Raw genomic sequence first — 17,184 nt, forward strand, 5'->3', positions numbered from 1 at the left:
GTCACCTAAATTTCTTAATTCATGGTGTTGAGTCTTGCACTTTAGAGCTCGTAACTTGACTTGTAGACTGGTGTCTTTAGCCTCTAGGCGGTCTGATAACAACCTCAATGTGTCCTGGCCGAGGGCCTAGATAACCAAAGTGTTGTAGGCATGGTTTGCGGCAAAGCATAAGTGTCTCGAACTTCTGTTGCTACTCTAATACTGACATCATCCCTTGTGTTAAGGAGATGAATTCATTCTTCTTGACTTCTTACACAATGTCTGGTAAATAATTCTTGAATAAACCCCCCCTTCAGCCCACCCTGTAAATGGGTAACGAATGACTCTTGGGGGTCACATTTTATTTCTATCTGATAGTACAAACAACTAGGCATGGATGGTTCTTTCATTGCAGTCTTAAAGATTTGTTTTCCTATGATTTGTCTTTTGCTATTGAAGATTTCCTCTAACTTTCTAAGAGACATTACTAGAAGTACTTTTGATCATGGGGCAAAGCCAAATACTTGTGCGGAGAAGAGATTGATTCTCTGTTAGCCCACAACTTGCCACTTTAAACTCTAAAAGCCTACCTCTTTGCCAAAGCTTTTGACTTTTGATCAAGGCCCATAAACTCTCTATGTTTGGTTAGGTAGAGAAGCAAGGGTTGGTTTCATCGCTTCCTCATCATCACTGGTGTTGATAGATTTAATATTAACCATTGGAGCAGACTTGAGTTCTTTAATGAAAGGAGTGAAAGCTTACTCTAATTTGGGTACTTTGGGGTAAAATATTGGTTGGATAAAAACAATTAACACTAAATTAAGGAGTTAGGTAATTTTTTTATAAAATAAAATCTATTTTATTAATTTTAAAAAAATGTTATTCAATAAATTTTTTAAGGCCGGCTTGGTTACTTGAGTTTGGAGATTTCAAAAAATCTAGAGAGTTTAAATCTATAGATTTCAAATCTATGGATTTATGGTTCATAAAATTAACTGTTTGGTTGGCCTGAATTTTTGGAATGAAATCTATAGATTCATTATGAAAAAACATCTATGGAGTTATGGTTCAAATCTTTAGTGTTTTTATAATGTGGTGAAATCTCTAGATTTCACATCATACTCATAAATCTACAGATTTATGTTTTAGTATAAAAAGGTGAATCCTTAGATTTCATGAATCCAGGAACAACCAACCGGGTATAAATCTTTCATTTGTGAATCTAAATATTTGAAATCTCTATATTCATAGAACCAAACAACCCCTTTTAACTTTTGAAGTGATTCGGATCAATTTTGCCTAAAATATCAGGAACACTCTTTAAAAAACCTTGAACAAAACCACGTGCGTTACAATTTTCTAGTCCTTGGAAAGTTCAAATTTAATCTGTCGAAGGGTCGTAGTTCCAAGCACCGCTACTCTCGAGCAGGAAGCATAATTTTCGATCTTCAACTCCTTCGGACAGTGATTTCATTCATTATATAGAAGAGAATAACGATTTTTCCTGTTTTTCTGCAGCTACCATAATCTACCACCGGTAATCCTCCCTGCAAAGAGATTTACAATATATATAAAAAGAAAGCTGCTTTATAGTGAAGCCTGCTTCTTTTTTTGTTCTTTTGGAGAATTCAATCTCCTTCGACATCGTATTACTTGTAGGTCACATATCATTTTCTTGGTTAACTTTTTAGCTGTAATTAATTGCTTCTTCTCTAGAGACATGGCATCTTCAGCCTTCTCGAGGTTGCTTAATCTTCAAGGGCATTTTCAACAGATGAAGCAGGTAAATGCATTTTCTTTCTGTTAGAAGATTATCTCCTAACTTGTCTCGATTTTTGGTAAATTTTGTTTTTATCCGTTTTATACCGTATAATCTGAACTTTTTTCTGATCGGAATAAGATTAGTTGCTTAATCCTATCTCTGTTTCTTGTGAGTTTAATTTTATCCACTTTGGAGCATATATTTTTTTTTCACCGTAGTCTCTGTTGGTAATTCAAAAAGCTCTTTTGTCAGGAACAATATCCTGAATAATTCTCTGTGGCTTGGGCTATTTTTCAATTTTGATCATTCATCCACTTCCCATTTCAATCCGAATACTGTTCTTGCATTTCTTATTTCATCGAAATTCACCTTAGCCTTTTGGAAGTTAACAATTGGATTACCTGAAGGCATTGCAAATTGGATTGAGTATGAACACCTTTGTGCATTAGGTTTTAGATTGTTCCTTTTTACAACCTAAGAAGCGAGAGAAGAAGGAGAGAAGGGGAACAAACTGATCACAGGCTAGGGGAAGAAGGCTCTGTGATTGGAATACTAATTGCAGGTTGCCGCTGTTTATTTACAGATAATAAAAAGAACACCAAAAAGACCAGATTACAGCCCTGCAAGTATACTAAATAAGCAGGGCCAAGAATGCCCCTATCACTGTTTTAAGATTCCCCCTCAAGCTGAGGAGTATGAAACCACCCATACTTAGCTTGATACAACTGGAACATGAAAACAAGGAGCAAACCACATGCTTGGTGAACATATCAGCTAATTGATGATTGATCAGATGAAGACACACAAAGTTTTGCAATCAGTTTCTTTAACACTGGCTCATGAACAAAGTGACGGTCTACCTCAGTATGCTTTCTTCGCTCATGAACACTTATTGCTAGCAATGTAAGTAGCAAGCTGGTTGTTAACTTGTTACAGTAAATCTTCATTGGAGAATCTACCAAAAAACCCAACTCAAGAAATAATGATTGAAGCAATATCAGCTCTGCAGTAGTAGTAGCCATAGCTCTATACTTGGCCTTTGAACTTGACTAAGCAATAGTAGTTTGTTTCTTACTTAGCCACGTGACCAAGTTTGTCCAAAAAGGTACAGTAACCTACAGTAGAATGGTGACACGGGCAGAACCTTCCCAATTTGCATCAGAAAAGGCCACAAGCTCCATATTCCAATTGGGATGATAGATGAGCCTTCTCTAAGGGTTCCTTCTAGTTAATGAAGAATACAAGCTGTACCATCCAAATGAGCCTTCTCAGGAGACTATATATTGGGTCAAAACTCCAACTAGGAATAGATATAACTGGTCTGGTCAAGTATGATAATAAACTTCCTAACATAGCTACTATATCAATGGACATCATCCAGTTGCTGGTCATCATCAATACCAAATTATTGTGTCAATCAAAAGTTCAAGAAGATACTTCTTTTGTGACAATCATACTCCCTTTTTGCTACAAACCATTTCAATGCTAAGAAAATAGTGAAGATCCCTCCTAGGTCTTTAGCCTGGAAATGCCTTTGTAACTAGGCCTTTATTTTAATAATATGTTGGAAGTATGATTGAGGTTTCCTAATTGGAGTACTCATCTTTTAGTTATATCTTGTGTTTTGTTATATTCTTTATATTGGTTTCATATTATGTGTACGACTAGGTTTTCTAACATCTAGGATTGGTTTTTCTATTCTATTTGCTTTGTATTTCCTTATCTTACTCAGAGTAGGATTTACTCATATTATAACTATAAATACCTTACGGGGCCTATAAATGAAAAATACATTATGAACAATAATTTCTTCAAATTCCAACATGGTATCAGAGCTTCAAGTTGATTAGGGAAGAACAAGAACAAAAGAATAAAAAAAGAAAAGAAGAAGAGAAGAAGAGAAGAAGAAATCCACCTTCACTGCCGCCACTGCACTTCCTCCACCACTGCTGCTCTTCCTCCATCACAACAACCTAATTGCAGAAACCCATTGACGCTACCACCGCTGCTCTTCCTCTATCGTAGCAACCTAATTGCAGAATCTTGTTACTACCATCGTCCTCAGAAGAAGCCACCGCTGTAACCTGAAAAGGAAAAAAAAGAAAAAATCCCTCTTCCATCATCAAAATCCCTGCTCCACCATCAATACTTCTGCCATCGTCTTCTTCATCGAGCCTCACTCTTTGTGTAGAGAAAGCGCTATTTACAGTCGACTATATAACACCATTGAACCATTGAACTAGATGAACCATTAAACTATTCCCAAAACTGATGAACCCATTGACCCAACCCAACCTGAACCTTTAAGTCCTATGATTTCTATTTTTTACCTTATAAGCCCTTTTGTTAACCTCAAATAACATATTAACCCCCTCAAATTCTATTTTTTGCCTTCCAGGGAGTCATTTTATAAATTTGAATATCTCTAGGGGGCTTTATTGAGAATTCGAATATTTACAAGGAGTTCATTGTGAATTCTCATATTTCCATGGGTCTAATTGTGAGTTCCCATATTTTTAGGGTTCTAATTGTGATTTTCCATATTCGTAGGGGTCCTTTTGTGAATTTTCATATTTCCATGGGACTAATTGTGATTTCCTATATTTTTAGGGGTGTTAATTTTTATATATTTAGGGGTTTGTTTATGTTTCTCATATATCCAAGGATCTCTTTCGTAAATTAATAAAATTTCGTAAGGGAAAAAAGAAAAGAGAGAGTGTGTTAGTTGGACCTTTCAGATTTTGTCCTTTGTCATTGTTTTAGCCATGTGTAAAGCTACATGTGAGGGGGAGATTGAAGATGTCTTCAATTTATGTTTATTTTAAGAGTATTGTCTACATTTTTTAGGTCATTGTTTGAACGCCTTTTTTTTATACTTTGTGCAGAATTTGATCTCTGTTACCTTAGAAAATTAGTCCCTTACCTTGGCAATCTTCCACATTGGAGATCTAACATTGCTATGGATCTGGACTTTTTGACCTATGCAGAACTTGATCTCTGCTACCCCTGGAGATTTGACAGTTACCTTGACATCTTCCACTTTGGAGATCTAACCTTGCTTAAGATTTGGCATTTGTTATGCAAAACCTGATCTCAATTACCTTTGGAGATTGTCACTTATCTTAGCATTTTTTTCCCTTATCTTTGGAGATCGTCATTCTCTTGGAAAATTTCCCCTTATCTTTAGAGATTGTCACTCATCTTGATAGTTTTTCCCTTACCTTTGGAGATTGTTCCTTTACTTGGCAAATTTTCCCTTTTGCTACAAATCTGAAGTTTCACTTTCTTGTTGAACCCTAGCAGTTGTTACCCGAAAAATATATTTTCCCTCAGATTCGTGCAAAAATTTGGTCTTCTCAACATTTGAAGATTCTACCTCTTTCTTGGGTATTCTTCCTTGGAGACCTAAAGTTGCGGTAGAGATGAGTACAAAGCAAATGGAAGTCTATAAGGAAGACGTTATCTATAAGCTATTAATGAAGTTTAAAGTTCAAGTTGCATATGTTTACCTGGACAAATGTTTTATACTATATTGGTCAAGTTGGGCATGTGTGATATTCATGCCTCAACTTGAGGGGGAGTGTTGAAAGTATACTTGAGGTTTCTTAATTGGAGTTGACTCCTCTTTTAGTTATATCTTTTATATTGGTTTCATATTTTGTGTAAGACTAGGTTTCCTAATATCTAGGATTGGTTTTTCTATTCTATTTGCTTTGTATTTCCTTGTCTTATTCAGAGTAGGATTTACTCAGATTGTAACTCTAAATACCCTGTTGGGCCATAAATGAAAAATACCTTCTGAGCAATAATTTCTTCAAATTCCAACATAATACTAGTGCTACCTTTCCTAAAGATGATTACATCAACCACATACACAACCATTACAGCAATGTCATCTCCTTTTCGATAACCAAACATCGTATGGTTAGAGTAGCATTGAGATGCTATAGTTAGACATTGTTATACTAAATTTCATAAACCAAGTAATTTGCACACATGATATTAATTCCTTCCTTGAGCAACATACCCTAGAGATTGCTCTATATAGACTTCCTTGTGAAAGTAGCCATAGAGAAACATATTCTTGATATCTAATTTAAGTAAAAGCTAATCAGAGTTAACTGTAAGAGAAATGATTAGGTGTACGGATTTCAATTGGCAATAAGAGTGAATGCCTTAAAATAATCAACTCTGGAACACCACCTAGAACTCTTGGCTTTGAGATGAGCCTCTCAAGTGAGCCATCAGAGTGATATTTAGTGTAAATCCATACATTAGACCAGTTCCTTACCAAGAGGTAAATCACCGATACACCATGCATGACGGGTCAATGAAGCATCCTTGGCAACCTTTCAGCCAGGAATCTGGAGAGCAACAAGGTGATGATTAGTACAGAGGAAGTAGAAAGTAAGAGAGCAAGGTTGTGAACATGAGGAAGTAATGTGAACACGACTTGGACCCTAGGCCGAAACCATAAGTGGGGTCCACAAGATGGATCTAAGAACCCTCTAGGGCTGGCCGAACCCTCTAGGAGGGCTATTTTGCTCACTTTAGCCCTAATATAGCGGGTTGGTTTTTATTTTTTGAATTTTATCTTTTATTTTCTATAGAGTTTCAGTTAGTTAGGAAGTGGAGTTTGATGTTTTGAGTTGGTTAAGTTGTGGATAAGATAAGACTCGTTTACAAGAAAGGTTCTTATCTTTCTGAAGTTTGCATTTGATTAGGATTTGTCTTTATTAGTTGTTGAGTTAGTAGTTAGTAGTTGAGTGTCCGAACTAGTTCTTTTTCAAGTGAACTTCCTTAGATAGAGTGTTAAGTTAAATTAATCTTTTATTTTCAGCATGTGTCTTTAGATTTGTATATTCCATTTCAAGAGTCCAGAGTAAGTGATGGGATCCTATTCTATTAAGGAATCCCACTTAGTGTTAGAGTCTTTTAGTAGGCTATAAATATCCTATTGTTTCTTTGTAATGGCTTTAGTCTGATTATTGATTAAAAAATTATTGAGTTGAGGATTGGGGTTCCTATTGAGGGGGCCTCGGCAGATTTGTGCTAAGTTCTTCGTCAATATTCAGCACCTTCCTTCAAGCTTCTTCAAAGTTCAAGCATCCTCTCTAATGTAGCCTTCAATAACTCCAGCAGCCATTACAACCACAACAGCTCCACCCCCTGCCCTCATCCCTATGACGCCCTAATCCCTCCCCAGACGCTTCCTAAGCTCCTCCCTCTTCTTCTAGACCATCTGCAAGCTTCTCCTCACCTTCCCATATACTTCTTTTTATTTCCAGAATTTATCTGGAATTTTTGGACTTTTCCTTTCTTAGACTTAAAATTCAAAGTCAGATCTATGACATCCAACCATTAGATCTGTCCCAAACTTTAGGAACATCATCCCCCTAACCCTATTGACACTGTGTCCTAATTTCAACCCAATCAGACCAAGCCCTAATCCTAACCAAGAGTCCTAATCCAAGTAAGAAACCTAGTTTGAACCATAGCCTTAAAAGATTAATTATGAAATTGTAAAACAACAAAATGAGAGTTAGTTCTAGCCTAACCGAACCCTTGAATCATTCCATACTCAACCCTAGAAGCCTTAAAACATACAACCCCTAACTTTCTGCACTTACATGTTTGTTAAAACAGAATACTTTCATTGGTTCCAGTGCTAGACCTAACCTGATGGAACCCTAAAACCCCTTACAAATTAACCCTACACTACACTAATCTTAACCCTAAGACTTTGGCTGCAAAATAGCCTTATCCATGTGGTATTTTGAGTAAAAAAGCTGTTGTCCACTTAGTTTTCAACCCAAACATCAAGGGTTTAGACCCTAATTTGTGCGGGTTCTTATTAAAGAGGGTCCTTGAAGGTCTAACCCAGATTCTGGGTTACATCAGGAAGTAGGTGAGACAGATAAATTGAGCAATGGGGCATACAACACTTGAATGAGTACTGCAAGTATGTTTATCTTTTTATCAGTCATAGCTAAGTCATTCTAACTTGGGAATGAGGAGCCTCACTTGCATGGTTGGAGAACTCTCGAGATCTCACCAAAATCTTACAAGCTATCTTTCTTCTCACAAGCTTATTATAGCAAATAGGGTCTCAAGTCTCAATCTCGAGTTGTAATTTTGATGATCGGATTATCATTAACTTTGTAACTTGAACTATTAACATGTCTAATGTATTAGACTTGCTTAAATTTTGAATTTGAGCAATGATGTATATTATATGATATATACAATAGGCAATTTTAGGTTTCCCTTCAGTATAGTGGTTTCCCACTTGGGGTACGAAGTGGAACTCACATTTACATTTATTTTCCCCTTAAATTTGAGGGGTCTTGTGTGTTCAAAAGGGTTGAGATAGGCTGGTCAGCAAGTACAGCCCTAAATGACCCCGAATACCCCTCGAGTTGGAGAAAAAATTGCACCAGCTCGGTGAGATCTCAAGCCAATTTTAAAAAAAAATTATTATTATTATTTTTTTTTTGAGTTGGTGAGATGGGCCTTGAGATTGAGATCTTGGATCATGCTCACTGGAACCAATGGTGCTTGTTCTGTGTTGGTATTGATATACTTGCAAAGAGGAAGGGCTATGAATCAGCAGCAAGAACAATATAGGAGGTAGGTCAGCCTATATATTTTCATCTTGAACCACAGAAGCAGGGTGATAATACGAACCATCCTCAAAGAAGGTACATCTCCAGTGACAACTTGGAGGTAAATACGTGGGGCTCATAGCACTGAACCGCTTCTCAATGTTAGAGTACCCTAGAAAATTCTCTTGGTAGACGGGGTCAATGTTTATCTAAATTAGTTTTGAACAAAACAAATACAACCAATTATCCTAGGTGGTATGAAAAAGTAGCACGTTAGCAAACACTATGGAAAATTGATGTAACCCTGGATTTCAGGGTCAGTAGTAGTATATTTTCTAAGAAAAAGCAGGCTATCTAGGGTTCAATACCTTGCTGTTGGAGCCAAATCTCAAAGAACAGCAGTGGTTTAGGCTTATAAATTATAACCCCACTGTCTAGGTCTGGAATTGAGGGACAGCAACTGATCTCTTTATCATTCTCACAAAGGGACAATAAGGATTGAAACCTTGCTGTCCAAGTTTGAATTTAATAAACAGCAGTTAAAACTTCACTAGGAACACAATAGGATGCCTGCAGCAAGGCTGAATTGGATCTCAATTCCTAGGCCAAGGTTAGGGTAGGTCTAGGTTTAATTGGGATTGGACTTAGGGTTTGATCAGCTTGAAGATAGGCCTGAAAGTAGAAGGTGGTTTTCTGCTTTCTATATAACAGTACAAAATTTTAAGAAACTAGGATTTTGAAATTCTAGGGTTCATAGGGTTAGGGTTAGGATAGGGGGTGGGAGTCAAAGGTAGAGAGGGTTTGAGGGGTATTAGTCCTAGAAGGGTTTAGGCTTTGGGTCAAGGGACCCTTGGGGGGGGGGGGGGTAATAGGTGGAAGGGGGCAGCGGTTTATGAACTAAATGAGAGGGGTAGGGTGCTGCTGCCACAAGAAGAAGAGGGAGAGGGGGAAGCTTGTGATGGGTATAGGGAGGGAATTTGGTTGGGATGGGCTTGGGGATTATACTCACTTGTAGGGGAGTGGACTGGGTTCACTCTAGGTTGTTGTAGAAGCTTGCACAAGGCTGCCGCAGGAAGTAGAAGAAGAAGATGATTGCAGAAACTCAAACACTCAGCCATGGGGATCCCTCTTGGATCCCTTGACTCCAGTTCTCCTTCAGTGCTCTAGATTTTAGTAATCCAGTCTGATTTACAAGGTGGGGGCTCTTTTATAGCTTCATTATCTTGAAGGAATGCAACTAGGACTCTCTAATTTGACGCTAATTAGGAAATATACTTGGACTCAACTTAGGGAATCCACTTTGGAGTGGGATTGCCTTTACAACTCAATAACTTAAATAATAACTAAAATGGAGTCTTCTAGGCCCTATCAAAAGTAACTTGCAAAAACAAGCAACCAACTTCCATAAGGAATCTTATTTGAAAATTGGATTCCAATTGGGACGCTCCTATTCACACAAGGACTCTAACCAATAATCCAATTGAAAAACAAAACGTAGATATAGGGTCCTAAAATTATTATGGATTTAACTAGACCCTGTTGGTGTTCAAAAGGCATGCAAAATGACCAAATTGCCTTTTTGAGGATTCAGCCAGCTCCTTGGTGCACCACTGGATCCAAGTTTTGTTGGACCCTATACTTCCTAGATTTGGTTACATAAAAAATGGAGGTTGATTGGAAAGAAAGGCTGAATTTGTACAATTAATTAATTAGCAGGCAATTAAAATCATTGAATGTATGTGTGCATTTAATCTACTTGGGCTTGGTTTGGCCCAATGCTTTATATAATTGAACTTTTTATTCTTTAGTTTAATTTATTCATACTCATTGTCATTTTTTCACGAGCAAAGTGTGTCTATAGTTTTACATTAAAGTTGGTAATCATACTAGGGTTTGGGTTCTGCAACCTTATCATACAGTAATCACTTTTGGCACTCCTAGTCACAATGGGGACAGGGTACAAATGTGAGTACACATTTGCATTATTAGCGAAGAATCTGACTTTGTCAGTTCCTATGTGCTATTGCAAGTTGCAGTGGGGGAATAGATATGTATTCTTGATCCTATACTTGACAGCCTCTTGCCACTCTGCTACAAACAATTATTCTTTGGATTATCAACGACCAAATTTAAGTGAAAATAGGCTGATATTTCAAATAAGCATATGGACTGTGATTTGAAGCATGGTTGGCAAGGTGACCAAAGCGTTTGGGGCACCGCTTTGGTCACTGTTGGGGCCATTTTTCTCAATACAATTACTTTTAAACTGATAACTTTCTATTATAAGCTAAACAAACATGGGGGGTAGCATTAAGTTTATAACATACCAGAATCCTCTACAGGTGCAGCTGCAGGAAAGAAAGAAGCATAATGGAATAAGAAGTAAGAAGAGAAGAAGAAAGAGATGAAGAAGCAGCAACAATGGGCTGCGATTCTAGCTTAGAACTCCTAGAATCGTATCCTCTTATTTATAGATCTCAATTGTCTAGATTACAACTTGAGAAGTAAGCAATCTTGCCTCTAAAAAAGGAAATAATAAGTACATCTCATGGACTCACGAATTTTTCCAAAATAGAAAGAACCAAAAAGAAAGTACATGAAATTAAAATGAACTTGAAAATAGAAACTATGCTGAAAATAGAAATTATACTTTCTAATTGTCCTAAAACTTGATCACCAAGGAACCCTTTCCAAGAAAGGAAAATATGTTAAGTCAAATTCTCCAAAACTTGTGAATTGAGTCACCATCTATAAAATTAGAAACTCAATAACTTGAGCACCAAGGCTGCTTAATTCTCAATCCTCCCCCTAAAGCTAGAGTATACACAAAGAAAACTCTAGCTTGCATAATAAGAATAAACTTGAAAGATAGCACCAATCTTGAACCGTGTAGCAATTGCAGATGCCAATAAACACTAAGAGTGCTTCACCCAAGTGATAATCAATTTAAAAAAGAATTTTTTTTTTTAATTCTTCACGTTGAATGAATCATCCAATACTGAGAATAGTCGGCAATATTGAAGATGAACAAAATCCACAAGTATAGAAGCTTCAAAGGCACTTTCCAAATAATGCAAGTAGTAGTAGGGAGGAATCTCCGCACTAACAGATAAAAAATCGTAGCTTCAATGTTCACACATAACCTCTTGCAAGAAGGTAGAGTAGTAGGCAAAGGTGTGGATAGGTAAAGAAACAATATTTGTTACTGTGGATCAAGTAGGTAGGTAAAAGGTAGTATAGGTTACTACGGACCACAAGTAAGTAAAAGGTATTATAGGTTACTACAGACCACAAGTAGGTAAAATATAGTATAGGTTACTACGGACCACAAGTACGTAAAAGGTAGTGTAGGTTACTGTGGACCACAAGTAGGTAAAAGGTAGTACATGTTACTACGGACCACAAGTAGGTAAATGGTAGTATAGGTGGTGTTGTAGAATACCATTATTGAAGGATAAAGTTCTTCACCAAAATATATTCTTCAACACATCCTGAATAGACATAGAAAGAGTTTCCAATCTCCCCCTCACGTGTAGCATTACACGTGGATAATTAATGACAACTAATATCCAGTATAAGAAATTTCCCAACGGATGAGAATGGCGAATAAAGGAAAGGGATGGCAAATCTGTAAGTATCACAAAATTGAATAGGAATTGCATGAATGTAATTAGAGAAATCCCAAGAAACATTGACCCAAAAAAGGGAAAAAAAAGGAAAAAGAAAAAAAGAAAAAGGAAAGAGTAAACTTGGAAGCCTAAATTTAAGGAAGCACTCCAATAATAGAAACACAAAATAAAGCAAGTTTAGGAAATTGAATCAGAAAATAGGAAAAAAAAAAAATAAAAATAAAAAAACCAGAACAAAATAAAAAACTGAATTGGAAACAGAATTAGGAAATAGAATCAGAAAAATTAACCAAGAATTGAACCAGAATTGATCCCATAACTGAACCAAAAAATTGAGCCCAAAATTGATCCAAGTCTGAACCAAAAATTAACTCTGTTTTGAACCGAAAACTGAACAAACATTTGACCACCACTGCAATATCAAAGAGGAGAAGATAATAACGTCTGTGATAGTGTGCAACATGAGAGTTTTTTTAGGAACTTCCGAAATTGAAGATGCACAATTGCCATTGAAAGCTCAGAATCTCCAAGCCAAATTTCAGAAACCTCCAAACCTCTAATTGAAAGTCAGAAAACTAAAAACAAACTACTATTTTTTTTAATATTAAATCTCCACAAGAACCCTAGTTCAATGAATAGTTTATCATCTTCATTGAACTAGGGTTCCGTTCTTCAAATTGGAAACATAAATGACTCTCAAACGGGTAGTTGAAAAGAAGCAACCTAAAACCATATTAATCCTCTGATACCATGTAACAAACCAGAATCCTCTATTGAGGTGCAGCCTCAGGAAAGAAAGAAGAATAATAGAATAAGAAGTAAGAAGAGAAGAAGAAAGAGCTGAAGCAGCAGCAACAATGGGCTGCAATTCTGGTTTAGAACTCCTAGAATCGTAGCCTCTTATTTATAGATCTCAATTGTCTAGATTACAATTTGAGAAGCAAGCCATCTTGCCCTCTAGAAAAGAAAATAATAAGTACATCTTATTGACTCATGTATTTGTCCAAAATAGAAAGAACAAAAAAGGAAAGTACATGAAATTAGAAAGAACTTGAAAATAAAAACTATGTTGAAAATAAAATTAATACTTTCTAATTGTCCTAAACCTTGATCACCAAGGAACCTTTTCCAAGAAAGAAAAGTATGTAACTCAAATTCTCCAAAACTTGTGAACCAAATCACCATCTTTAAAATTATAAACTCAATAACTTGAGCACTAAGGTTGTTTAATTCTCAACATTCTTCCTCAAAATGGAGTATACACAAAGAAAACTCCAACTTGCAAAGTAAGAACCTTGAAAGGGAGCACTAGTCTTGAACTGTATAGCAATAGCAGACGCGATACACACTAAGAGTACTTCACCTAGGAGATAATCAACTTAAAAAAACTTAGCGGTGGTGCTAAAAATTTCCCTTTTTATATGAATTATGGAATTATGTATAATGAATGTCAATATGCTGTGACATGCTTCTATAGATGAATCATTGAAAATCCTTTATATTATAAAATTTAAACTCATCTTACACATTACAGGGAAATATTATTTTTGGTATGGGGAAAACTGTGCATGATGTCATCTACAATACATGCAATTTTTGGATTCTTGTTCAACTTAAACATCCAATTTTTTTTTTACCTAGCTTCAAGTAAATGGATAGTTGTCGAAGACCGAATCGAATTTAATTTGTTCGCTTTTTTGAATGAACCAATAGATTAATGAATCACATTATTTTGAACAATTCTCCATCTAATGATTCCAAATCAGAAATAAATGACGATATATTTTTATATGGTTTTGTGAAATTATTTGACCGAATTGTTTTCTACCCGACCTTTTTTAAGTAAATGAATAATTCTCGAATCTGAATTTGTTATGTCCATCTTTTACCACTTTTTGAACCGAACACAATAAATTAATAGATTGCATTATTTTGATTTCCAAATAATTCTCCATTTAATGATTCATTGATTCTTAAATCCGAAATGAATAACTATTAAACTCATATATGGCTTTGTAAAATAAAATTTGATTTTTTTAAAATATTCGAAAAAAAATATGTACAAAATATAAAAAAGTGATTGCTTTAGCGCCTAGGCGGTAATATGGCACACAAGGCAGTAAAGCAGTAGCGCCTAGGTGATCCGTTGAAAATTTGCATGTTAAAAAAGTGGCTAGAATTACGGCAGTTCAAGAGTCACCTAGGTAGACGCTTTGTTGGATTCTATTAGGAGTCCATTCTACTACAATCGTTTCTTTCAACATGGTATCAGAGCCTAAGTTCGATTAAAGAATTTTTTTCCTTCTGCAAAACCCATCGCAGATTTTCTCTTTCTTCTGCTACCATAAAACCCATCGCAGTTGCAGAATTTTTTGCAACCATCGCAAGAATTTTCTGCAACTGTAATACCATCGTAGAGCTCTTTCTCTGCAACAATTGCAGAACTTTTTCTACAACCATCGCAGGATTTTTCTGCAACTATCGCAGACATTCAAATTCCTTTTTTTTTCTGCAAACTATCGCAGATATTCAAATTCAGAAATTTTCTGCACCTATCGATTCTTCAGTTTTGGACAGAAATCTATCACTGCAAGAACAAAAAAAAAGGAGGGGAAGAAGAAGAGAAGAGGAACCCTGCTTATACCATCACCGCTGCATCTCTTATCGAGCCAGAAGCCATCGAAATTCCCTGATTTTTTTTTCACCCATCGTTTTTTTCTGGCATACCATCACCGCTGCATCTGCACCCATTGCAAACCCTCGCAACCCACAGTTCTGTTTTTTTCGGTTCTTCAGTTCCACTGCACCCATCGCAAACCCTCGCAACCCATCTCCTTTTTTTTTCTCTGTTCTTCAGTACCCACTGCACTACAGTGGGTTCGATTAGGGAAGATCAGGAAGAAAAGGAAAGAAGAAGAGAAGAAAGAGAAGAAACACCATCGCTGCTGCTACTTGCTTCGTCTCTTCAGTTTTTGGGACTTCAAGAAGAAGAAGAGAAAACGAATCAGATTAAACCAGGTAAACAATAAATCTTGGTCGAACCATATTTTGGTTCTCTCTGAATTTAGACCAAACCAAACCATTGCATATTTGGCCAAACCATATTGTTATTTTGTTTCTTATAATTTGCTATTCTGTTAAAAAAAAAAAAAAAAAAAAAAAAAAAGGAGAAAATTTGTCTGAGTTGTTTGGCTATTGCATTCTGCGACTTTTCTGTTACTTCGAAAGGGTGAAGACTGAAGAACTGCAGATAATTTTGTCAACATGACAACCATTGATGATACTACTGCTCCCACTGAATCCGAATATTTTTCCACTTTTCATTCTCTTTCGGTAAGATTTGACGACACAAATTACTTGATCTGGGCTCGGTCAACCCCTTTTCAAATTTTGTCATTTTCTCTAGATTTGTTTTCCTGATACTTTTATCTTACCATTACAATCTCTTCCTTTTTCAAGTTTCCCCATTGGAATTTCCTTTGTTATCTTCCCACGTGTAACGTTACACGTGAGGGGGAGATTGAAGATGTCTACAATTCAAAGCCTTTCATGTAGACTTCCTTATGTAGAATTTGATCTTTGTTACCTTTGAAAGTTTGTCCCTTACCTTCGCAATCTTCCACTTTGGAGATCTAACATTGCTATAGTGCTATCTTTTTGACTGTGCAGAACTTGATCTTTGTTAACCCTGGAGATTTGCCCCTTAACTTGACATCTTCCCTTCGGAGATCTAACCTTGCAAAAGACTTGTCGTTTGACCTTTGCAGAACTTGATCTCTATTACCTTTGGAGATTGTCACTTATCTTGACAAATTTTCCCCTACCTTTGGAGATTGTCCCTTGGCAAACTTTCCCTTTAAAGATCTAACATTGCTACAAATCAAAACTTTCACTTTGGCTGTTTTACCCTAGCTATTGTTACCCCAAAAATATATTTTCCCTCAGATTTGTGTAGAAATTTAGTCTTCTCAACATTTGAAGATTCTACTTTTTTACTTGGGCGTTCTTCCTTGGAGACATAAAGTTGCAGTAAAGATGAGGACAAATCAAATGGAAGTCTATAAGGCAGACGTAATCTATAAGTTTGAAGATCAAATTGCAGATGTTTACCTGGACAGATGTTTTATACTTATTTGGTCAAGTTGGACATGTGTGATATCCATGCCTCAACTTTAGGGGGAGTGTTGGATTCTATTAGGAGTCCATTCTACTACAATCGTTTCTTTCAACACGCTTCAACAACAATGAGTGGGAGTGTCAAGTATCTACTTCCAAGTGTGGTTGATATTGGTATTGGAATGGTCAAAACTGTTGTTAATGCTTTTAAGAAACTATTTTGCGATAAAATTATTTTTTACTATGAAGAGTACTTATTTATTATTTACTAGAAATGATTAATCACACTTTTTAGGATTTGATGCACTTAACTTCTTCTTTGGGGCCATAATGGAACAAGGGGTTGGTCGTAATTAATAACGTGCCATAGGTTCTATTTTCTAGATTGGAAAGTGGAGTGCAATATATAGTTATGCAAATTTATAGGGGCATATGTGCAAATATCTAGAGGGTTTTATGGGATATGCATATATTTAATTAATTAACTAATTATTTTTGTGAATTTATTTGCTTATGTTGATTATCTATTTCCTTTTAGATTTACTTCTTAGCTGTGTGTTACCCAAGTGAAACTTACTTGTGTTCAAACACTATGGGGCGGCCCCAAAGCAGGAGAGTGGACCAACTTTGTTCAAACTTCAAACACAACAGGGCAGCCATAGGAGCTGCCTATATACATCCACACCATTGGGTTGGGGTGATAAGCCCCTTGTGTCACGAGTCTACACTAGTAAGCGTGGCAAGGGGATCCACGCAATCAAGAAAAGATCTCCAGATTCAGATTGCATTCAGACTGGGAAGGAAATGGTTGTGAGATCTTGCGATTCAGATTGAGATCAGATTGCATTCAGATTGCCTTATAGGTTGAGATTTGGGATGATTCTATTAGATTTGGGGAGATTCTATGCAGGGATATTGTAGGCAAGTAATTACTATTAATAGGGGGAAGGTAGAGTAAGTTGTTATGCTTTTGAGTTATTAGGGAAATAAGGGAGAGGGTGATTGCTCTTGGGTAGCTGTAGGTATTCCTGCTGCTGGTCGTAGGCTATGTTCTGTTTCAGCATTTAATCCAAGTTCGTTATTATTATTACTT

At 36.3% G+C, this 17,184-nt stretch overlaps 1 protein-coding gene across 5 annotated transcripts in view; it reads left to right on the forward strand.

Moving 5' to 3' along the window:
- The first annotated feature begins 1,238 nt into the window (after window positions 1-1,238).
- The window catches only part of LOC149010830 (indigoidine synthase A family protein), a 44,211-nt gene continuing 28,265 nt past the window's right edge, over window positions 1,239-17,184 (forward strand). For 2 of the 5 annotated variants that reach the window (XM_089161108.1, XM_089161110.1), the window contains exons 1-2: window positions 1,239-1,516; window positions 1,696-1,762. In XM_089161108.1, the coding sequence (XP_089017234.1) occupies window positions 1,700-1,762 (63 nt within the window). In that variant the 5' untranslated portion in view covers window positions 1,239-1,516; window positions 1,696-1,699. The other 3 variants (XM_089161109.1, XM_089161111.1, XM_089161112.1) reach the window with 2 other exon arrangements.

This window comes from Hakea prostrata, chromosome 7 (assembly GCF_041222555.1).
Source record: "Hakea prostrata isolate BN-2017 chromosome 7, UWA_Hpros_2, whole genome shotgun sequence".
Lineage (NCBI taxonomy): Eukaryota > Viridiplantae > Streptophyta > Magnoliopsida > Proteales > Proteaceae > Hakea > Hakea prostrata.